The sequence below is a fragment of the Dreissena polymorpha genome, chromosome 1 (assembly GCF_020536995.1).
Source record: "Dreissena polymorpha isolate Duluth1 chromosome 1, UMN_Dpol_1.0, whole genome shotgun sequence".
Classification (NCBI taxonomy): domain Eukaryota; kingdom Metazoa; phylum Mollusca; class Bivalvia; order Myida; family Dreissenidae; genus Dreissena; species Dreissena polymorpha.
In genome coordinates, this window is record NC_068355.1 from 162,515,953 (window position 1) to 162,540,331 (window position 24,379).

General features: G+C 35.7%; 1 protein-coding gene across 1 annotated transcript in view; it reads left to right on the forward strand.

Moving 5' to 3' along the window:
- Nucleotides 1–24,154, forward strand: part of LOC127863356 (ankyrin repeat domain-containing protein 26-like) — a 120,771-nt gene extending 96,617 nt beyond the window's left edge. Inside the window, exons 26-38 of the mRNA XM_052402868.1 lie at nt 2,080–2,265; nt 3,924–4,117; nt 5,164–5,296; nt 5,723–5,803; nt 6,522–6,620; nt 6,939–7,023; nt 8,607–8,747; nt 11,307–11,321; nt 14,139–14,234; nt 17,114–17,353; nt 18,763–18,984; nt 19,600–19,719; nt 24,080–24,154. Of these exons, the coding sequence (XP_052258828.1) occupies nt 2,080–2,265; nt 3,924–4,117; nt 5,164–5,296; nt 5,723–5,803; nt 6,522–6,620; nt 6,939–7,023; nt 8,607–8,747; nt 11,307–11,321; nt 14,139–14,234; nt 17,114–17,353; nt 18,763–18,984; nt 19,600–19,719; nt 24,080–24,154 (1,687 nt within the window). The remainder of the gene's footprint in view (nt 1–2,079; nt 2,266–3,923; nt 4,118–5,163; nt 5,297–5,722; nt 5,804–6,521; nt 6,621–6,938; nt 7,024–8,606; nt 8,748–11,306; nt 11,322–14,138; nt 14,235–17,113; nt 17,354–18,762; nt 18,985–19,599; nt 19,720–24,079) is intronic.
- The last annotated feature ends 225 nt before the right edge of the window (nt 24,155–24,379 follow it).

The window sequence follows — 24,379 nt, forward strand, 5'->3', positions numbered from 1 at the left end:
TTTTAAGAGATGGGAGAGTGATCATTAAAACAGATGAAAACATTCTTTGTGGTTTCAAACTTTGGACTACAGCACAGCATGTGTAGAATGTTATTGAAACACATTATTAAATGAAATACTGTACAAGCAAAAACACAAAAAATTGCCTATATCATAATATCAAACTGGTCTTTGAATAGAAATCAGTGTGCTCACATGTTGCTTGTTATTGTAAATGCTAATAAGTCCACTAAACCTTGCGTTTAACTTTCTAGTAGACAGCTTATCTCCTACCCAGACTCCACGAGTGTTTAGTTTAAAATGTGGCCGCATATGACATAAGACCCATTTTCTCATAATATTGACTATTTTAGCAACAGGTTCATCTGAAATGTGGAGAACATGCAAAGATTGGTGCTTGTAATGAATAATAATAATCATGGATACAATGTGCAAGGTGTATTTCTGCTCTGTGATATGTGGTAATGCTACTTTTGAGTGGGAGATGTGAGTTGTGACTGAGATATGGAGTTGACAGACTGTTGTGAGCCCTGCCCGGGGCTGAGTAGGGCCCGTCTGGAGTACCATGCCCTGCTTAGGTCTAACTTGCGTAGATACTTTGAAAGGTATGCACTGGTTGATGGATTTATGGGCATTAATGTGCAATGAGTTGTATATGATTTGATTCAAGGGGTATTTTCTGGTATTGCTCAATGGTTTTGTTAGAAGGTGTGAAACGTATCTTAACCCAGATAAAAAATTGATGTTTTATTTGTATCAAACTTTTGCTCTCAATTATTAGCATTAACTGTTGTTTATGTAACACTTGATGAAAATTATGTTTATGATGGCTTTTCAGAACACATTATTTCTAATTAATTATAGCATGCAATTGAGAACACTTTAAAGTGCTTAGCACTGCAGAAACATTGCAATGTATTAAATTTTAAAACAGACACACAGGCATTATGATGTTTTCTTAACCTCGAGTCTTATTCAGATATTATGTCATGTTGCAATTAACCATTTGTCACTTATAAACGTATTTTAACGCATTTGTTGTCCCTTATAAATTTAAATAAAGACCTTTTTTACTAGATTCAAGTTTTAAAGGCTTCATCAACCCATTGATAAAAAGGAGCGGCACACAGCATAAAACCTTAACAGACTGCCATTTTCACTTTTGCATCTGAGTGGTAAAGGCTTAAACAATTTATCCTCAAAGGCCATACACATATTATTGTAGTACTTAACATCAGCTAGTCCCAGTTTAATGAAATCAGACATTTTCTCGGCATTAGGTCAACTATTTAAATCTTTTCATCGACTGACATTGTAATTCAGGGTGCATGGCCACATGATTTTGTGGGGTTCACATTTGAACATAAATGGATGTAAGCACCGGTATGTGGTGCTTTTCTTCAAATAACTTTTAAAAATAATTTTTCTCCAGAATTTGAACTAATGCACACAAGACAGTTTTGCATATTGCTTATGGAAATGTGAAATTAGTTTAATAAGCTTGTGTTCTTGGCCGAAAGTTTTATGTGTAACGCATTGACGTTCACGGTAATGCTGCACGCAATGTGAAATTTTGTCACTGATTTTAGACGTATTAGATAATTGTCCCCTACCAGTAAAACCGGAGGGGACTTAATTATGGTTTGTGCTCTGTGTGTCCGTCAGTCTGTGAGTCTGTCTGTAACTTAAAAAGTTCTTCATATTTTTTTCTGAAACTTGATACATGGACAGATGGCAATATGGAGATAATGCACATCATTTCATTTTGTTCATGCTTCAAGAATTCTGTTTGCTATGGCAACAAATACACTAGAAATATTGCTGAAAATGCTGGAGTTTCACCGATACGTGACCATAATGCTTGACAATAGTCTTGTTTATTTTTAAATCTTACGATGTTGGCACAAAATTCAAGAAAAAATGCACTAAAAATTTTTGCAATTATATTTCAATAACTTTAGATATTTGCGAAAAATAAAGTTCTTAACGGTGTGTTTACATTCTGTCCAGCCTGTTTGTAAACCCTGTTGATCCTGCACCCTGAAATATGATGCCAGCCAAATCCTTTCTCTTTTTCAGCACTGAGTCAGTCCTTCCAAGTGAAAGCTTTAAAGCAGACGGCAATGAGTCCCCATTGCTAGGCATACCACCCCCACTTCCTGTCAGTGCCCCACCTGGTAACCAGAAGGCAATGTCTCTGCGTAGCGATGGACAGAGTGCAGATGATGATGAGGTGGAACTAGACCAACCAGTCCGTGGCCCAAAGTGAGTTCAGCCTCAAGGTTGAAAGACACTGGGACCTGTACAGTGATTTTTTTCACCTTTTTCTATGTGTCTTTTCTGGTTACTGTTCATAAGCCAAAAAGTAGCCTTTTCACAATTGTATAGCCAATAATATTGAACAGTTTATAGGTATAACATTAAATGATTATCTATTTCATCTTTGGCTTTATGGTTGCATGAGTGTGTACATGACATGAGTCTATTGTTTGTAAGATAAATGCATTTTAATGCATTCTAACATTTTCACTTTAAGGGCATACTAGTATTTACGCAACTCATTTTTCAAAATTATGCTATAGCTTTTTTAATCGCAAGTTTGAAATAAACACAAGCCATTCAAATTTATAAGGAGTGTGTCTTAAAACTTACCAAGTCTACATAATTAAATGACTCTCAGTCTAAATAGTTGACAATAAGGTTAAGGAGCAGACAACTGACCCTAACTGCCTGACAGCTGGGTAGAAAACCAACTTGCAAGTACAAGACAACTAACTTTTATTTCAAGATGCCTTACTTGCAATGCTGGACACTGGACAATATACTGAACGGACTATACACAACTGAGTCAGCTATGATTCATATTGTTAAATTACAAAAGTGTGCTGTTTCAAAATCAAGTACATGTATCCATATAAAATACAAATTCATAATTATTTAATAATACTGTACATAACTATATACTCAAAGATACCTGCTTATGCAGAAACATATCTCAATAGGTGAAGTCTTGTTCATTAAATACAGGATATTATATGTTTAGTTGAAAGTGAAATTTCAACATTTTTTGTGTAACTAATTCCTCAATGCATTGTTAGTAATGCAAAATGAAGAAACCCTTGCATTCATTTCCTTGGAAAAAACAATAATTGGTATTGTTGTAGGAGATACTTCCACAAACAAAGAATTGCGATGAATTCAAACTTCCTATTAATTTGTTAAATTTAATTGGGATGTAAATAAATGGAATTAACAGAAAATGTCTGACCATATATTTAAAATTACCCTACAAAGGTATTAAAAAGGCTTTTACCCGTAAATTAGATAGCACCTGTGATCATATTATTCAATTTGTTAACTGTGAATAATAAATTCATTTATTTTTGAAAAGCTAAGCTCAAAGAAAGGGAGATAATTGTATTAGGTACTGAGTAGCCTCCCTTGGTAGGAAGTGATGTCATTGTTTGTGATGTCATCAGAAATTTAGTAATAAACAATTTCAACTTCCAGTTAAAGATGGGTGGTAATAAGTTGTTATTGTCTGTTTTTGTCTAAAGTTTTAGGGAATCGCTTAAAATTTGAAGTTTTGTCATATGTTTTGAGTGAAAATGTATATTTTTTGTTATCAAGTATATTAAAATAAATCAGGATTTTAAACCTGATAGCGTTTAAAAAAAAGAAATATGATGGTTTTATGATTAAGTTACAAACAGAAATTATTGTATAGATTATACAAGTTTGCTCAAGAATATTTTATCATTAAAATATAATGATTTAAACATTCTGTTAGTACAATTATACATTTATAAAATAAAGAATTATTTATGTTAGGCTCTTTTCATGTTAAGGTTTATTTTAAAGAAATTTGTGTTTGGTTTGCAATAATGAACAATCCACATACCACCACTTGTGTACATTTCCAGGGGGTACGTCTCCTCCCTGTCTCAATTCCCCGACCTGTCGGGCACCACGGGCCTGTACCGGTCAGGCCTGGATGTGCCATTTGACGACGACGGCCTCTCAGTAACGTCCACAGAGAACGGAGACATCTCCAGCTCATACCGCCCAGAGAATCTCCCGTACGGCAAAGACATGTTGGTCAATATGAATCTGAATGGTGAGTGGGACCTGTTTCTACACATTTTTCAACAAATAATTTGTAATTTTTGCTACTTAATTTGCATCAGAACAGTTGTCTCTAAAGCATTTAATTGTTTGTAAGTAAAATGCACACAATCATTGCTTTTTTATAGTTAAAATTATTTTAATATTGTAAAAGGCTTTCTATTTTGTTGTTTAAATATAAAGCTGTTATTCAGGAACAGGAAAAAAAATAACATGACATTTAGTGTGTTTGTTAAACAATATTTTTATGTGGATATATTCAAGAGAACATTTCTCAACAATTCAAGATTCATAAAAACAAGCTAACATAATTTACTGTTATAAATGAAAAGCATTGGTTATTACTTTTACTTGTCAACATTTGTAGTAATTACTTTTAGTCTAAGCGAGAAAAGCCCATTTCAACTAATCTGTGGCTTAAAATTCCTAGAAGGCAATTACAAATAGAGACCCTGTCTGAACTTAAAACACTCAGTTTCAATTACAAAAAGTTCTATGCATACAATAAACATAAACACAAATAGATTTAAAGGCGACCCTGTCCATGAGGAGTAAGTGGCCAGCAAATAAAATCAACTTAAATAGACTGGTTAAAGGATTAACAATGTTAATGTCATAATGTAATAATAGACTTAATAATTTCAAAATAATCATTCCTGCTACAATATCTAGTAGTTAAATATATTATTTTTGTATAGTTAGCCATAATTCTAAAAAATTGAAAGGTTTCAATATGTTAAGTATTGTTAAAAGAACGTGTTACTTATTAGAACTTCAAAAAACTATGCATCTGTCAGGAAGTTATTTAATTATACAGTGATTATTTGATAATAATGAAAGGGAAGAACAATAATAAAAAGATTAAACATATTATTGACCTAGAAGCATTTCTCATTTAAACTGAAAACCTTATTTTTTATGTGCATGTGTAATGTTTGATATAACAAGAAAAAAAGCTAAATAAATTATTGCTCATAAATGACAACAAGATCTACACAGTAATTCACTCAGTGCTCAATGGTTTTGTGACATTTCCAGACTCGAGTGCGGTGCTAAAGCTTCAGGAACATCTGAGGGAGCATCGTAAACAGCTCGAGTACGAGCGCAGTCAGAAGAACATCCTTGAAGAGAAGCAGCGACAGATGACCAAAGATCGCGCAGGTCTTCAAAAGTAAGACAAAACATCAAGTGTGCTTAGTTCTGGAAAATTGGGCTTAATGCATGTGCTTAAAGTGTCATCCCAGAATAGCCGGTCAGTCTGCACAGAGAAAATCCAGTCTTTGCAGAAAATCTAAAATCTTGTGCAAGCTGCACAAGCTAATCTGGGATGACATTTAAAGCACATACATTTTACTAAGTTTTCTGAGAACATGACTCCATTACATAGCCAAATTCAGACATTTTTCTTAACTGAGGAGAACCATTTAAACAAAATATGTTTGCCAACTTTGGTATTGAGACATATAAATTACAGGTTTAGTAAAGCACATGCAATTGTCATATAATAAATTTAGAGAAAAAAGTCTATAATCTTGCCTATATACATTTTTTATAAAGCATGCAAATTATAAATGAGAGCTTATTTATTAATTTTTAGATCTCTGGACAGTTTGAAATATCAGAAATCAGTGTTGGAACAGAACAAGTTGGATTTCGAGGCTAAAATTAGACAACTGGAGTAAGTAGTTATTGAAGCATCTAGACTAGGAGGGTCATTTTAAAGTCTTTAAGTGAGCCAGTCTATGGGAAAATAGGGATTTATTCATGTGGGTAATGTGTATTTTCCCTGATTGGCCTGTGCAGTCACACAGGCTTATCAGGAACTACAGGTTATCTGGCTAAACTGGATTTTTGTTGATAAAAGCCTTTCTTAAAACAAAAAAGTCCATAAAAGTGCAGTGTCATTCCTGAATAGCCTGTGTGTTCTGCACAGGCTATTCTGGAACAATGCTTAACGCAAATTTGTAATGCCCGGTTTTCCAAGAGCTGCAGCTAAAATGTTCTTTGTCAATATTTTTAATGTGTCAATATAACAACTTTAGTCCCTGAAGCCAATTTATGAGTTTGTTATAATTAAGGTCCAAATGTCATGTCTTCAATGAATCATACATCTCTTGACTGTATGTATAAAGTAAGGTCATGAAGATGATTAAGTATTGAATGTTAAGACATTTTGTTTCTTTAAATTTCAAAGTTTTGTGAGTGAATCTCTTGAACATAATGCCCCATTTGCACCATTATGTTTCCACTTGTGAAAATGGAGCACAGAACCATAGACTTTTTGAAAACAATGGCTGCTTACTCAAGAAAAGTTTAGATAACTTGACTGGCTAAGCTGGCAAAGTTGACTGTTAAGTCTCCTGATTTGATTTATTTTCCTGTGATGTTGTTTCCAGGTATCAGGTGAGTGACGAAGAAGAGAAGAAGAAGAATGCAGAGCTGCTGTTGAAGAAGACCAAGGAACAACTGAGCAAGAAGGAGGGACAGTACACTCAGTGAGTCATGCATAGCACAGTCATGTTGTCAACAATGCTCACAGTGAGACATGCGGACAATACCCATAGTGATGTGCTATCCTCGTCTCAAAATAATTTTTAGCCAAATTTACGGTTGTCCACAGAAATTCTTCAAATTTGAGATCTGTTTTACTGGGTTTTATTGACAAAAAGTTTTAGCCAAATGGAAATTTCTTGAGCGAAATTTTCTAATATGTAGCCATTTGCTAATTTGGCTTATGGCAGAGATGGCCATTGGACAGTTTTATATGGGACAAGTCTTAGTGAGTTGATAGATTGATTCTGTTGTGGTTGCAGAGAGATGGAGGCAAGACAGAGGGCTGAACTGTCCATGAGGAATGTCCAGATGGAGTTGAGGGCTGCCCAGAACCAGATGAAAGACGTGAGTCACACTTTGGGAACTGTTCAAGCCTTAACCCTGTCCCACTTAGATATGTATTTTGATGAGTTTGTAGTTCCTTAGAAAGTTAAATTTAATTTAAGACCTTTCTTACTAGATTTATGTTGTAAAGACTTCATTTCCAACCCTTAGATACTGATGAGCAGCAAACAGCATAAAACCTGAACAGACTGCGAGTTGCATATTGCCATTTTCAATTTGCCTCTGAGTGGGAAAGGGTTAAATAACCTGACCATTGGTAAAACTTAATACTTATATAAGATGATACTAAAGTTATTATTTTCTTGCTGTTTTTTTATAGCAATTTGATTGATGGGTTAATTTGTCTGTATCGAATCCTGCAACTGACCAATGACTCAAGTGTATCAGAATAATCAACTTTAACTCATTAAGGCCCCTTCACTTGCAGTCTGGTCAGGAGCTACTCTGTCTAGTATTGAGACCACGAAACCTAGCTGGACTGATCATAGCTGAAATGTGTGAATGCACGGGCTGGTCTTAAGCAGCATATAGCTTAAGACCATTTTTAGCTTGACTATTATATATGAAATATATATAGTGGAGCTATCCTACTCACCCCAGCGTCGGCGTGAGCGTCTGTGTTAGCATCTGCGTTAACGTGCAAATGTTTAAGTTTTCGTACTACCCCAACTCTATCAAGCATTTTGTTATAATTATGGCCCCTTTTCCACTTAAAATATGCAGCAAATGTTGAAGTTTGCGTACTACCTCATTTATTTTCATTGTCCCTTGACATATTGCTTTCATATTTTGCATACTTGTTTACCAACATCACCCCAACCTATAAACAAGAGCAGACAACTCTATCAAGCATTTTGTCATAATTATTGCCCCTTTTATACTTAGAATATGCATATTATTGATAAATCTATGTTAAAGTTTGCGTACTACCCCAAATATTTCCTATATCCTTTGACATATTGCTTTTATATGTTGCATACTTGTTTACCAACATGACCCCAACCTATAAACAAGAGCATAATAGTCGAGGGCGCTGTCCTCTGACAGCTCTTGTTTGCATTACTTATGAAACCTAAATTATGAAGTGGGAAGTGACCATTTCTCTCAAAGTTCAAAAAGTAGTACGGCTAAGAAAGCCCAAAGGCTGAGGTTATTACTTAGCAGCAAAGTTTTCCCTTTTAAAATGTGTTGATCTGCAAAAGCTCAGTTCGAAATCACTCATGCATTAATGGTACGTACAAATTGTTGTATCCCTGTCTGCATCATAGGCGTGTACTTATTGTTGACTCTTTCCCCTATGTGCATCATAGGCATGTACTTAAGAATTAATTAGCATTTTTCTGCATTTCATCTGTGTACGAATTGGCTGAAAAATTACTCCTAATTTGCATATATATACCTCCCCCTGTCTGCATCATAGGCATGTACTTATTGTTCACTCCTCCCCCTGTCAGCATGATAGTCATGTACTAATTATTGACTCCTCCCCCTGTCTGCCTCAAAGCCATGTACTTATTGTTGACTCCTCCCCCTGTCTGTATGATAGTCATGTACTAATTGTTGACTCCTCCCCCTGTGTGTAGCTGGAGGATGAGAAGGTGGAGCTAGAGAGGAAGCTGACCAATGAGATCTCAGCCAGACAGCTACAGGAGCAAATCAATGAGGAACAGCAGAGACTTCAGCAGCATATCCATGAGGAGTCTCAGCTCAACTCATCACAACGGGTAGGGCAGCATAGCCTGTCACAGCTCATCTCAAATGTTTATCATTTGAGATGCGTTTTGGGAAAACTTGGCTTAATGCATGTGTGTAAAAAGTGTCGTACTTGATTAACTTGTGCAGTCCACACAGGCTCATCTGGGACAACACCTGATGCAGGTACATTAAAACCAGTTTTCCGAGAATGTGTCTCATGTTTATTTTTAATCCTGTGTTCAAAAAGCATTTAAAGTCATTTCTAAAATAAATATGAGTGTTTTAATCTTGAGATCAAACAGTTTTAAGAATTTTCTTATGATTGTATTGGCCAAAGTTTGTCAGTATGTTATTGTTTGGTTATATTTCGTTAATGATATATACAATGACCCCGCGTTTATCCGGACACGTCTGTTCCGGCAGAAATTTCCGGATTAAGGAATCTTCTGGATTATTGAACCAGTGCTGTTTCAAGAGTTAAATATTTCCCTTATGACATAAACCTTATGTTTATGTATATTTACATTCTTATTTCGCATCAAGAATGATATTTTCGTGTTACGCAGACATTTATTTACTTAAAAAAAATCAATTGTTGTTCAACAATGTAAATACAAAAACGCGTAACCAAATTTAAGTACATGTACATGTACACACATGACTTAAAGCTTTGTGAATGTTTCAATCACACAGTTAAGCGTTGATAACTTAGTATTAAATCAATATTTTGTTGCTGTATACACTTTCCATAAGGTCTGCGTGTATCTCTGACTCGTGTGATACTGCCACAGTGAAAAGACGTTTCCATGGGTGTAAAGCGAGCTGTAAGCTGGTGACGTCACAGAGTTACAAATCAAGGGTGTTGAAGGAAAATGAAAAGAAAATATAAAACTGCAATACTGTTTTAATATTTTTATTTATAACCTGTCCCATACAACAGAATGTATAAATGATTAAAATAGCGACATGTATGGTACGATGCATTTTAAATGGATTGCTTAAGGTAGCGCACCTCTAATGGGCACATATCCAAATATAATCTAATTAATAATTTTCTTAATCAGCATCATTTCACTGAACTACATGCAAATTTGTAGGTAGGCTTTCCATGCTTTTAAAAAAAATATACTGATTTTTTCAAAACCACCCCCACTCTCGGCTTTTGTCCAGTTTATTTTCACCCCTGGGGTACATAAAAGTTCCATAATTAATTCAAATTTCCAAATATGGGCATGCAGTTGGTGTGTACAGATGCTGTAAAGGTGTTTAAAGTTTAAACAAGATGAAATAAGTATTCTTTTACAGATATTTATTTTTTACAAATTTTTATCTATGGAAGAGCGCCATGAAATGTAAGCGATTTCAGCCAAGTAAAAATTGGGTCGGTTAAAAACAAAGTGTCATAAAATTCAAAATAGTATCATTGAAGTCATATTTTAAACTTAGTTTTTATAGAAACACTATATACAGCAAAAATACCAAGAACTAGACAGATTTACCATTTACTTTTTGAAATAAAAATGCAACATGCATGGTTCGTATTTTCAACAGTAAATCACCCAATTTCGCCATCACGTTGTTTTAATTTTAATAATTGAAGAATGTGCATAAAAATTGCAACATATTTAACAATAAATATAGCTTATATGCCATATTAAATCAAATTACGTTAGAAAATAAATAAAACGCGTCGCAAAAAAGTATACGTCGTCGGCAGGATTCGAACCTGCGCGGGAATATCCCAAAAGATTTCTAGTCTATCGCCTTAACCACTAGGCTACGGCACCTAATAGTAGGCTCTTCAACCTTCGAAGAAATCGCGGGAAATCATTAGAGGTGCGCTACCTTAAGTTACTTTCCATGCACCATGACTGTCCGATTGTAATCAGCGTCTTAATTGGTGGCTTGTTCAGCTCATTAAAGACATTAATGAAAATCACTGTGTTATTTAAGATGCATTGTGTAATGCCGACATCAATTTAAAGTTGGAGTCGAACCATGTTAAGTTACGACTATTAGCTATCACGCCTAAACACAATATTTCACGCCTCGGTGATCGCGCTTTTGTTTAAATTATGGGTTGGCGATTAAGCCTAAAACAACAACACTTCATGCCTCGGTGATTGCGCTTTTGTTTATACGGCAGGTGGGTGATTAAGCCCCCGTGTTGGGAAGCTTCCGGATTAAGGAGACATAATTACAGCTAAATACACAGATCGGTATTGCGAAATCTACGTCTGGATCCGGAACCTGAGATTCGGGACTTAACGGGGCAAAATACTGCATAATAAATACATTCACCTTGACTTTTGTCCGGATCATGAGATTTCCGGACTATCGAGATCCGGATAAATGTGGGGTCACTGTAGTGGTATTTGTTATTGTATTTTATTGTATCATTGTTGGTTAACTTTTTCGTTTAAGTATTGTTTGTTAAGTTCTTAGCAGTCGCATTTTGAGCTCAAATTGTATTACTTAATTAAAAAAAATCAAAAGCCAAATGTGTATTAATTATGATTTGTGTATGGATTTCAAATTCAACAGTTTTTAATGTTGCATTCACCACACAACTCACTGCATGTTTGCAGGAGTCCGAGGCTGGGGTAAGATGAATCAACATGTTGCACTGTCACCATTTTTCCTGTTATATGGGTGTAATGAGTTTTTGTAGAGAATACCTAACTGTCATCTCTAACATGAGCTTTTTAGCTTGCCTGAGTGCTTTTTGCTAAGGTTGAGCTTTTTATCCCCCTCCAAAGGCAGGGGGATATTGTTTTGGCGTTGTCCGTCCGTCCTTCCGTCCGTCCGGCACTTTTGTGTCCGGAGCCATATCTTGGAAGTGCTTTGGCCGATTTCATTAAAACTTGGTTTGAGTATATATATGGATAAGACGATGATGCACGCCAAATGGCATTGTACACCATCCGTTAATAACGGAGTTATGGCCCTCTGTATCTTGAAGAAATGCTAACATCTGTGACAAAGCTCTAGTTTGGCGGGGGATATCAATTCAATGAATTTTCTTGTTTGCTCAGTCTTTGTCTAGCATCTTTCATTGTGCTGTGTGCGTCAACCTCATGGATTGGATCAAATCTTAGAAAATCTTTTTTAAAAAGCTTGTAAATACTATAGAAGCCACATTTGTAGTTCAATTTTAATGAAACTTGATCAGAATCTTTAAATCGACAAAGTCTAGCTCATTTTCAAATCTTGGTAAATCTAGTGGGGTCGAAATTAGGACACCAGGTCAAATCTCAGAAAAAAGGTATACATACTCAAAATTCCTAATTTATAGCACGGCTGTTTTCGGAGAAGACCCGAGGTATTGTCATAGCCAGCTAGTCGTGTCCGTCGTCGTGTCGTCCGCTTTGTGCTAAAACCATCGTCGTGTCGTCCGCTTAATGTGCTAAAACCATAACATTTTGTTTTTGAACATTCAAAGGTTTTGAAGGCAATGTTCAAAGGTTTTGAACATTGCCTCTAAAATCAAAGTGCTTCAACCTACAACTTTGAAACTTTGTATGTAGCTGCACCTTGACTAGCTCTACATGCCACACCCATTTTTGGGTCACCAGGTCAAATCTCAAGGTCACTGTGACCTCTAAAAAAAAAAAAAAAATTCTGACAAGCTTTCATTTATTAAAAACTGCACCCGCAACCGAGCGTGGCATCCGTTATGCGGTGCTCTTGTTTACCTTATTCTGATTGAACTTAATGTGATTATATATCATAACCTTATCTAGTAGAAGATTAAAACAAGGTCTTGAACTCAAAAACTAGTTTCCTCAATTAAATCTAAGTCAATTGATGTAACTTGAACTCATGTGAGGGCTTTAGGGCCTTCCTGCATCAGATACATGTTTTGCAACTTAAAAACGCCAAATCTGTGACTCTCAAATGTATGTCTAGCTACAAAAAAAACTTTTTAGAGGAAAGCTTAAAATTCTGTGCAAGATAAAACCAGTGCCTATATGCAGTTGAATATTAATTAAGTTTTCATAAGTTGTCATAACATATTCCCAATATATATTGTGATCTATCATAAAAAGACATATTTCATTTTACAGCTGACTCCTTACTTGAAGGGAGGAGAGTAACAGTAAAAGGTCAAAGTTCAAATTTGTCCATAAAACAGATTATAAATTCTGTCTCTGCCATAACTTTGCAATATTAAGATGGATTTTAAAATACCGTATGTAAACTTTCATAAGACAGTGTTTCCCATGTAATACCTATCTCTGTCTCTCAAAGATAAAGTTCACACTTAGAAGTCTTAAGTCAAATAAGACATAAACAGCTTTTCCCATATGGTACTTTATCACCCATGATGCAATTTTAAAATAACTGACCACAAATGACTACCATCAAGAGACGGTGTGGTTTGTGTATCACCTATATCCATGCCTAAAAGGTCATGGCCACACTTAGAGGTCAAAAGTCGAATATGGCCATATAACTGTTGTTTGTTTTTTTTTACATAAGTGGAGTGGTTTTTTTTCTAAAGTGGAATGTGAGGGCATCTGTTTTCTCTGAGCATGTGTCATGTTGTCTAGTGGGGCTGGTGTTGTCTTCTTTGTTTTACTAACATAGATACTAATGGCACACATTTAAAAAGCATAAGAAAATCTCAAAGAGAAACAGCAATAATGTCATATGTGTAAGGGCTTTAATAGTAGAGTTTTTAACACTTGCCTTGTGCAAATATTTAGCCATGTTGATACACTTATTCAGGCTCTTGTTAAATTTCTTTATTTAATATTTACCCTTTTTATAGAAAAAAATATGTTTAAATAGAATTATATGTAAAAGTTATTGACAATTGTGAATTCAATCTCCTGACCAGTGATGAATAAAAAGTGAAGTTAATTTATAGTTTGAGTGTAAAACAGTTACAACATTTTTCTATTTCCTAAATGAAAATAGTAAATGAAGTGAAGCATAAAAGATGTTTGACTAAAACAATGTTGAATTACATTTGTTTAAGTCATCATGATTGTATTATTCCAGTTAACAACCTATAATAATTTTTTATTCACTCTTTATCATGAAAAATAAATACTGTCACAAGTGGCTATGACTATCATTTTTTCTTAAAAGGAGCTGCTCTCCATGAAAAGGGGCTTTAATGCATGTGTGTTGTCTCAGATAAGCCTGTTCAGTTCGCAAGGCTAATCAGGGCTGATACTTTCTGCCTTAACTGGATTTTTGTTAAGAAGAGAATTTCTTTAAACAGAAAATATCCTAAAAGATGAAAGTGTCATCCCTGATTAGCCTGTGTATTCAACCCCCTTTTCACAGAACATGGCCCAAATATATATTTTTGCGATAATATATTGCATTTAAAAGCTGACATGGAGATGAAAAGATTTAAAACTTACAATGAGTATGACTCATGCCATGTGTGCAATGGTTGGTTACAGGAAGAAGCTCGAACAGCCCTGGAGCTGGCAGATGATGACATCAAGCACACTCGAGACCTCGTGGAGAAATACAAGAATGAGATTATTGCTCTGAAGGTAATCTATGTTTCTTTGAATGGAGTCGTTCAATCGTTTCATAATTATACCTCCACAAACGAAGTGTAGGGGGGTATATAGGAGTGAACTTGTCTGTCGGTTGGTCGGTCTGTCGGTCCGTATTACGTTTCCGCTCTCTAATTCAAGTAGTTTTCATCAGATCTTCACCAAACTTGGTCAGAAGTTGTATCTACATGATGTCTAGGCCAAGTTCGAACATGGGCCTTGCTGGGTCAAAAACTAGGTCACTGGGTCACTTAGTGTGTTTTAAACATTCAGCATGTTGTCTACTCTCTAATTCAAGTAGTTTTCATCCGATCTTCACAAAACTTGGTCAGAAGTTGTATCTAGATGATCTGAAATCCAAGTTCGAACATGGGCCATGCCAGATCAAAAACTAGGTCACAGGGTCACTTAGTAAGTTTTACACATTGAGCATGGTGTCCGCTCTCTATTTCAAGTAGTTTAAATCCGATCTTCACCACACTTGGTCAGAAGTTGTAAGTAGATGATGTGTAGGTCAAGTTCGAACATGGGCCATGCCGGTTCAAAAACTAGGTCACGGGTCACTTAGTGTGTTTTAAACCTCACCATGTTGTCCACTCTCTAATTCAAGTAGTTTTTATCCAATCTTCACCAAAATTGGTGAGAAGTTGTATCTTGATAATGTCTAGGGCAAGTTTGAATATGGGTCATGCCGGGTAAAAAACAAGGTCACGGGGTCACAAAGTGCGTTTTACACATTGAGCATGGTGTCCGCTCTCTATTTCAAGTAGTTTTCATCCAATCTTCACCACACTTGGTCAGAAGTTGTAACTAGATGATGTGTAGGTCAAGTTCGAACATGGGCCTTGCCGGGTCAAAAACTAGGTCACGGGGTCACTTAGTGTGTTTTAAACCTCACCATGTTGTCCAATCTCTAATTCAAGTAGTTTTTATCCAATCTTCACCAAAATTGGTCAGAAGTTGTATCTTGATAATGTCTAGGACAAGTTTGAATATGGGTCATGCCGGGTCAAAAACAAGGTCATGGGGTCACTTAGTGCGTTTTAAACATCACAATGTTGTCCGCTCTCTAGTTCAAGTAGTTTTCATCCAATCTTCACCAAACTTGGTCAGAAGTTGTATCTAGATGATGTCTAGGTCAAGTTTGAATATGGGTCATGCCGGGTCATAAACTAGGTCACGGGGTATCTTAGTGCGTTTTAAACCTCACCATGTTGTCTGCTCTCTAATTCAAGTAGTTTTCATCCAATCCTCACCAAACTTGGTCACAAGTGTTATCTAAATGATCTCTAGGACAAGTTTGAACATGGGCCATTCCGGGCCTAAAACTAGGTCACGGGGTCACTTAGTGCGTTTTTTAACATTCAGCATGGTGTCCGCTCTCTAGGGTCTAGTAATGATGATACCGCATATAATAGTATGTGTTTTTACCATCAATACTTATAAAAATTGGGCTATTCTCCTCCTTCTCTCTCTTTCCAACACAAACAACATACATATAGTAATAATAATAATAACAATAGTAACAATAATAATAATAATAATATTAATATAACTTCATCATAATAGTTTAAATAACATATACCAATTATATTAAATTCAAACAGATTCAAGTAGTAATATTCCTTCTTGTTTCATATGCTTTGTTTACATTCCAAAAGTGCAAAAGAGCAGACGCAATCATTATGATTGGTTATCTCTGTCACGTCCGTGCAAGAGCAGACGCCATCTCAAGGTCGTTCTTTGTGTGAAATTTTTACCCCAAAACGGATTGACCTACATGCTTTTGCGCGGACGTGACAGAGATAACCAATCAGAGCCATGCTTTTAAATACAGTTAACCAATTAAAACACCGCTTTCTTACAGCTTTAGGCAAGGCATTGATTATTAATTTTATTGAGTACTGCGTTTTTAACGCTTCTCGAATAAGTATAGATATTTTTAAACCAATAGATTTTTATTAAGGCACCGCACCAACACTGCAGAGTTTTCTATTTATATCAATGGTACAGCCCAGTTAAATCGGGCTGTCCATTTTATGGCCGTTTTCGACCTTTTTATGCAGAGTTTTATGTTAAGCAGTGTGCTCGGGCAATTGTTTATTAACCGAAGTCCCGAGGGTAAACAACCCAATTAGTGAGTCAGTCAGTCCACTCTCTAATTCAAGTACTTTACATCCGAGATTCACCAAACTTGGTCAGAAGTTTTATGGAGATGATCTTAAGGCCAAGTTAGAACATGGGCCTTTCTGGGTCAAAAACTAGGTCAAGGGGTCATTTAGTGCGTTTTAAAAATTGAGCATGGTGTCCGCTGTTTTTTGTGAAGACGACATGTGTCAATGCGGCATGTGGGGGTATTCGTCACGTCTGTGACAAAGCTCTAGTTGTTGTCTTCCATGTGTGTGTTTTATTGTTAATTAAATTAGAAAAAGTAAATAAAAGCTTCAGACAAATATGAATATTGTAGTGGTGAATATATTTTCTTTCGTATTCTGGCAAGAATACTACCGAGCTATCATCTTATGTGTTCATTTTTTGCCCATTTAAAGAGGCATAGTAATATGTATATGATTTGTAGTGCTGTAAAATTATTATTATTTGTAGGACATTATTTTGTTGATTTCATGGGTTGACCAATTTACTTATATAATACAAACACACTGTAAAATGAAGGACTCATATTCCTCTTTTTTTTCCTAAAGTCAAAAATCCACAAATGTACATTTTTATGAATAAGTCTTTTTTTTAAACCACAACATTGCATGCTGCAGATATAAATGATTCAACAGTTTTTTATTTCATATTCTGACATACACATAGTGACAAGAAATTATCTTTCTTGCATATGCAAACTTTTCTGTCCGCCCTTGCAGGCAGAGTTACAAAAGCAGCGTCAGAGGCTGACAGAGGACAACTCTACTTTGAGCGCAGAGAATGACAAGCTTCAGGGGCGCTGCGAGGACTTGCGCTCAGAACTCAAGGACCACGAGGAGGCACTGACCCAGTACACGCTGCAGCAGAACCTGCACCAGCAGAAACTGAGCAGCGACATCAACATGCTGAGGGACAGCCTCGATAAAGAGCACCTGGCCAGGGAGAAGAATGAGGCAGAGGTGAGGCAGAGACTGTGGATGTACTGTTGAATACTTGTGTGGCGGTCTGACTTTGCCATATTTTGTGATTAAAAGCCTGAATTTTAGATTTACATAATAATTCTTAGTTAATAAATGTGGATTATACATTTATGAAAATTAAAAAAAAATATGAATTAAAATCTGAGCAAATTTGCTCCGTAAAAAAAAATCGCAAAATGAATTCATCTGTCCATCCGTCCATCTGAAAACTTTAACATTTGCCATAACTTTTGCAATATTGATGATAGCAACTTTATATTTGGCATGATTGTGTATCTCATGGAGCTGCACATTTTGAGTGGTGAAAGGTCAAGGTCATCCTTCAAAGTCAAAGGTCAAAAAACAAATCCAAGGGAAGTAACAAGCTTTAAAGGGACATAATGTCTTTTTATCATTTGGCAGGTACAAATCATTTTTACAAGGGAAGTAATATTTTTTAAAGGGATAAAATAAAAAACAAAAATATTTAAATCAAAGTGGTGCAGTAGGTGCATATACTTTTACTTTTTTCTGATGTTTAGTTTGAATCTTCTACTTAGCTTCATTTAATCTTTGTTTATTAGCTTGGCTGTTTTCGGAGGTATTGTCATAGCCAGCTCGTCGTCCGACGTCCACCATAGGCGTCGTGCTAAAACCTTAACATTGGCTCTAAAATCTAAAGTTCTTCCACCTACAACTTTGAAACTTTATATGTAGATGCACCTTGATGAGTTCTACATGCCACACCCATTTTGGGGTCACTAGGTCAAAGGTCAAGGTCACTGTGACCTCCAATATAAACTTTAACATAAACCTCTACATTCGCTTTTAAATCAAAGTGCTTCCACCTACAACTTTGAAACTTCATATGTACATGCATTTGATTAGTTCTACACGCCACACCCATTTTGGGTCACTTGGTCAAAGGTCAAGGTCACTGTGACCTTAAAAAAAAAAATCTGACAAGCTTTCGCAGCCGAGCGTGGCACCTGTTATGCGGTGCTCTTGTTTTTGTATTTAGCTTTGTTTCTAATGGATGAAGCACTTTTTCCTTCATTTATTATGTTTGAGAATTTTCCTAGCATTTAAATAATAATATAAACATCAATTTAAAAAAAATACGCTTGCACAAACAGAAAAATACTCTATTAAAGACTTGTTCTGGGAATACTTGTCTTAACTAATATATGTGCATTAAGTGATGTCTCGGATTAGCTTGCGAAGTCCAAACAAGCTTATAAGGGGTAACACTTTCCACATAAATTATATAAATTTCTTATTGAAAATACAGTAATGGCAAAGTATCATCCCCGATTAGCCTGTGCAGACTGCACAGTTTAATCTGGGACAACACTTTATGCTCATGCATTAAGCCCAAATTTCACACAACATGTGATGAAACCTTTCAGTTGGACTCCCTGAGGAGCCGTCTGCAGACAACAAGCTCCCAGCTCGAGAAGTCACAGCAGACGCGTAACGAGATTGAAAAGCGTCTCCATAGCGACCGGGATGAGTGGGCCCGACAACTGGAGCGCAAGGAGGCGGAGTTATCCAGCATGAAGGACAAGGTGCAGGCTCACATACACGCCCTCAACTCCCTGGAGACCAAACTGAACTCTGTGGAGAATGAGGTATATAATGTGCTTACTTTTATGACTTGGGTGTTTTTTGGTAGCCAATTTGGTCAGAAATAGTACCTCTCTCATAAAGCACTTAAGTGAATCTATTTAAAACAGTAACGTATAAATTCACAACCGCCATGCAATGCTTTTTCTTATATTGGACTGCTTAAGGGAATATTGGATAACTGGTGTTTATGTGGGCTTATAGCACATGTTTATCGTGTGATGTTGTATTCCACATGAGGTCAGGGATGAAATAAGCTGAGGCACGCAGCCTTTGGCCCCTAAAATTTTAGGTGAACCTCTGAATTTTCTGTCTACACTAATTTCTTCATAACAAAAGGTATTGTTAAAAACAAGAGTGGGCAAACGTGGCCAAAATGTTTGTTTTTACCCCGGCTTTTGTGTATGAATTATCATCCACCACTTAAATGTTTGTTGCTAATCCCGTGTGATGGTTGCTCACACTGGTTACCATGTTTTGTCACACTGTTTACCATGGTTACCATGATGCTGACACTGGTTACGATGGTTGCTCACACTGGTTGCCATGATGCTGACACTGGTTGCCATGATGCTGACACTGGTTACGATGGTTGCTCACACTGGTTACTGTTGTTACAGCTGCAGATCTCCAACACATCTTTACTGGAGCGAACCAACCAGTATCACCAGGCACAGCGAGAGATGCAACACTACAAGACCGTCCATGACAACCACGATGTGAACATGAGACATGAGAAGGTATGTGACACTTGGTGTGTGAGTGTAGTGAAGTTATAAGCCTGGCTTAGTTTCATTGAGTAGTGAAGATCTTGTTTATTAAGTCTTGCTTAGTTTCATAGTGTAGTGAGGTCTAGGTAATAAAGCCCTGCTTAGTTTCATATTGTAGTTAGGTCTAGGTAATTAAGCCTTGCTTAGTTTATTAGTGTAGTTAAGTTCATGGTAATTTATTTGCTAAGTTTCATAGTGTAGTGAAGTGCTTTGTAATTTTGTCTTGCTTAGTTTCTACTGTGTAGTGAGGTCTAGGTAATTAAGCCTTGCTTAGTTTATTAGTGTAGTTAAGTTCATGGTAATTTATTTGCTTAGTTTCATAGTGTAGTGAAGTGCTTTGTTATTTTGTCTTGCTTAGTTTCTACTGTGTAGTGAACTTCTAATTAATTAAGCCTCACTTACTTCCATAGTGCAGTGATGTTCATTGTTATGAAGCCTGTTGTAGTTTCATAGAGCAGTTCTTGGAAATTATGGTTGGTTTAGTTTCATAGTGTAGCTTGTTTACCTTAATAGTGTATGAAGTTCTTTGTAAGTGAGCTTGCATACCTAAAATAGTGTTGTGAAGTTCTTTGTAAGTGAGCTTGTTTATCTTAATTGTGTTGTGAAGTTAATTGTAAGTGATCTTGTATACCTTAATAGTGTTGTGAAGTTCTTTGTAAGTGAGCTTGTTTACCACAATAGTGTTGTGAAGGTCTAAGTAAGTGAGCTTGTATACCTTAATAGTGTATTGAAGTTCTTTGTAAGTGAGCTTGTATATTTCACGTCATTTGCACGTCATTTCATTTTGTTCCTAAGTCAAGAATTCTGGTTGATATGGCAACAAATAAACTACAAATATTGCTGAAAATGGTGGATCCTGCGTAGGTAGAGGACTTTTATTGCTTGGCAATAGTCTTGTTAATAAATAAATTATCTTAAAACTTAAAATTGTTTTCCTCTGCATCAAAGATTTCTGTAATACTTCCCCTGATACAAAATTCTTTTAAAATAAGGTTTCCAAGATGCTTGAATACATTGAGGTAATTAATAACTGATTCTGATCAATGAAGCCCCAGCAGTGTTTGGAAAGTACAGTCCAACCTGCCCGAGCGACTGCCTGTTAATAGCGACCAACAGTCAATAACGACCACACTGATTTCCTCCCGAACGATTTCACTTTATATTGAACCTGCGAATAAAGCCCACCTGTGAACATGGACCAACGACCACCCTTTTACATTCCCAAATCTCCATTTTGATAGCTTACAACAACCACTGCAATCATAAAAATCAACGATTTCGCAACTTTCAAAAACAAAATGGCCACCAGGACGCTGCGTAGTCACATGATACATATCTTACCAGTGGACTCGTCGGTCGCTATGGAGGTATTGGCAAGTGGCAGTTTATTGCACTCGATAGCAGTTGTTTGTTTATTTAACATGCATTGCTAATTGGTAGTCGCCTGCTTCTTTTATGCATTTGACAGTTTGTCAAAAGTGTAAAAATTTGCCTTTGTATTTAAGTGACTCGCGATTAATGTACTAATTGCCGAAAATATCAAAGACAAATTTGGGGCTTTCATAAACTCATTTAGGAAATTAACGGTTTCATATCATTTACGATGCCTATTAAAGATAAACATTTTGAAAGTCATTATCTTCTTAAATTTCTCCGTAATAAGACGTTCATAGATTGAACAGAAAATTGGCAGTTAACCATCATGGCTTCCAAACGTAAGTTCTTGACGTTGGAAGAACGTGTTAAGGTCATTAGTTTGTTAGGTAAAGGACACAGTCGTAGACGAGTGACTTGTGATCTTGGTGTAGGAAACACTCAAATTCAGAGCATTTTAAAGCGTAAACATGAGATTATGGACGAATTCGAGGAGAACCGCTGAGAGCAGCTGAGTGCCTTCAGAAGCTGCGCTCGTTTGCAGTTGCAGTTTGCTGAACTCAATCATGGAAGCACAGGATGTGTTTATCAAATAAAGGATGGACTCTAGTGTCAAGCAGAGAAAAATAAGTGATTTTTTAAGTGAGTGTTTCGATTGTGTGTGTGTCTTGAGTGGAGGGAGACGGGGGTCGTAGTGCTTATTGTGTTTTGTTGTTACTACTGGTACGTTGAGTATCTGTCTGGAATCTTATTCTTGGATGTTTTCAGTCTAATTTAAATATCAGATGTCATTTATTGTCCATTATTGTCAACTTTACTGATTGTTAGTAGTGATTCATGTATTTCATGTATAAATGTTTGCTATGTTATGTGTATTTTGTACTTTGTTCTTTGTAGAATTACATGTACATGTACGTATACATGTATGTCAATAGTTATTTATACAGTATATGATTAATTAAATAAATAATAAAAACATAAGGGAATAGAAATACAACATGTAATAAATATACAAATGTAAAACAAAACTGTTTTCAATCCTTTATATCATTATACATGCATAAGTATTCAAACATTTAAACAATAGAGCACAAACATAGATAAGGTACCTGTTAAAATACTACTAGCATATTTTGCAAAGTTTCGATCGACCCTGCGAATAAAGACCTACTGTGAACAAAGACCACAACGACCAAATCCCTTGAGTGGTCTTTATTGACAGGTTGGACTGTAGATTACCCATGCCTGAGTGGTATTCTGACAGCTGTTACCACAAACACAAACACAATTTCTACATTGACTGAACAGATTCATGATTTCACTTTATCTTCCATTTGAGGATGTGACAAATGTACTGGTAATTTTGATTAAATATTAGCTCTGAATAACTATGAATAAACAAACATATAACTCTCTTGATGTTTTGATGATATTGAATTATTAAGAAAAAGTTTTTATTGAACAAAAATGTGTGTAGTGTTTTTATTCAATTGTGTGTGTTTTTTCTTGCCTGTAAGTAAAACATTTCATGGCATATTTTGTTATAAATTAATAAATATAAAGATATCTTAAATGCAATGGTCGGATATATTGTAGCCGATATTTATATGTTAATCTGTTAACAATCTGAACCAAAATAAAGGCTTTATCAAGAAGTGCAATTCATAATAGCAGATAACAAAATGTTTATTATGCTACTTGCTTTTTTTTCCATTCCCTATAAGCATACTAGCAGAACAACTTTTTTCAGCAAACAATATTGTCAACATACAACAAAGATGAAATGGATTTTTTTTCTATTATTAGAACAATCATCTGTACAGAAACATCCTGTCAGAAAAAACAATTATGCGAGTGTATATTATAAAATATTACACCTCAGAGATAATTGGTCCTTCTATATCTATATGACCGGTTTCAGTCTGTAAAATGCAATAGAGAAACTCAGAGTATATGGACCGGTCACTATTTTTTGTATATGAACCGTTCGGGTTACAAATTACTAAATGTGCACTGGATTGAAGCATTTTATTGAACAGCATTGACACTATTTCAGCTTTAACAAGAGTTTTAAAAAAGCTTAATTTAGAATAAACGACACACTTACCTCAATGCCAACATTAATCCAATGTTTATAACAATAAAGTCGAAACGATATTCACTTCCATTTTCTATTATTCCATCCCTTCATCGCAACTTATTTTAAATCACACTATTTTATTATATTCCTATCAAAGTTTACATTATGTATGATAACCACACAATCGGAAATACATTTTGCATTCGTTCGATGCCTTAAACAAATAACTAATTGTTAAAAAAACACCAAGTCCGACATCCAGAGAATTTAGCTCCAACTGAAATGTTTCGTCAGAGAAACTACGTCACACGATATATACGTCATCGTTTACGCATTCAGTTGCATACAGAATAAAAGTACGGCAAGCCGGTACAACACTGTACAATGATACAGGGGACACACTTCGGTGTAATATAAGCAATAGTAAACTCCACTTTGGTCCCAATGGCATTATAGTGACCAGCCAGGCAGCCAAAAACTGTATATGGACCTCAGCCTACGGCTTCGGTCCATATACGGTTTGTGGCTGCATAGCTGGTCACTATAATGCCATAGGGACCTCAGTGGTGTTTACTATTTCTTAAATATTACGCTAGTTGATTTTTTCTAGAGTATCAGTCATGTTGCTTGCGTTTTTGTGCATCCCAATAAAGGCTTTGCCTCTCTTGTGGTATGTAACAACACAAGCTACTGGACCTATAATACCCAATTTACTAGCGTACAGTTCTGTATGTATTATGTATGACACATTGACCGGACTTTTATGGACTTTTTTGAACATAAACTAAGCCTTCCAATTGTTTGTGGGCATGAGCAAAGATACAACTGTTATAATGACATGAATATGATAAAGTGACTGAAATGTTTTATTCATAGGAGATGAACAACAAGCTGCAAGCCAAAGTGGAGTCACTTCAAGACAGGTATCAATTCTATATGAACATTATATGAGAAAGTTTTGCTTCTAAACATATATAAATTTAGCAGTTGATTCTAAGACATATAAATAGAAAAACAGATAAGAAAAATCTTAGAAGAATAAACAGACCATCTGTGCTTTGATATATAAATTAAAAAAGAGACATTTGAAATAAACGGGCATTATTGTTCATATCAATTTGTGTTTGACGAATGTCTACTGTTCAATTGTGAATCACCACTTATATATACATGTAA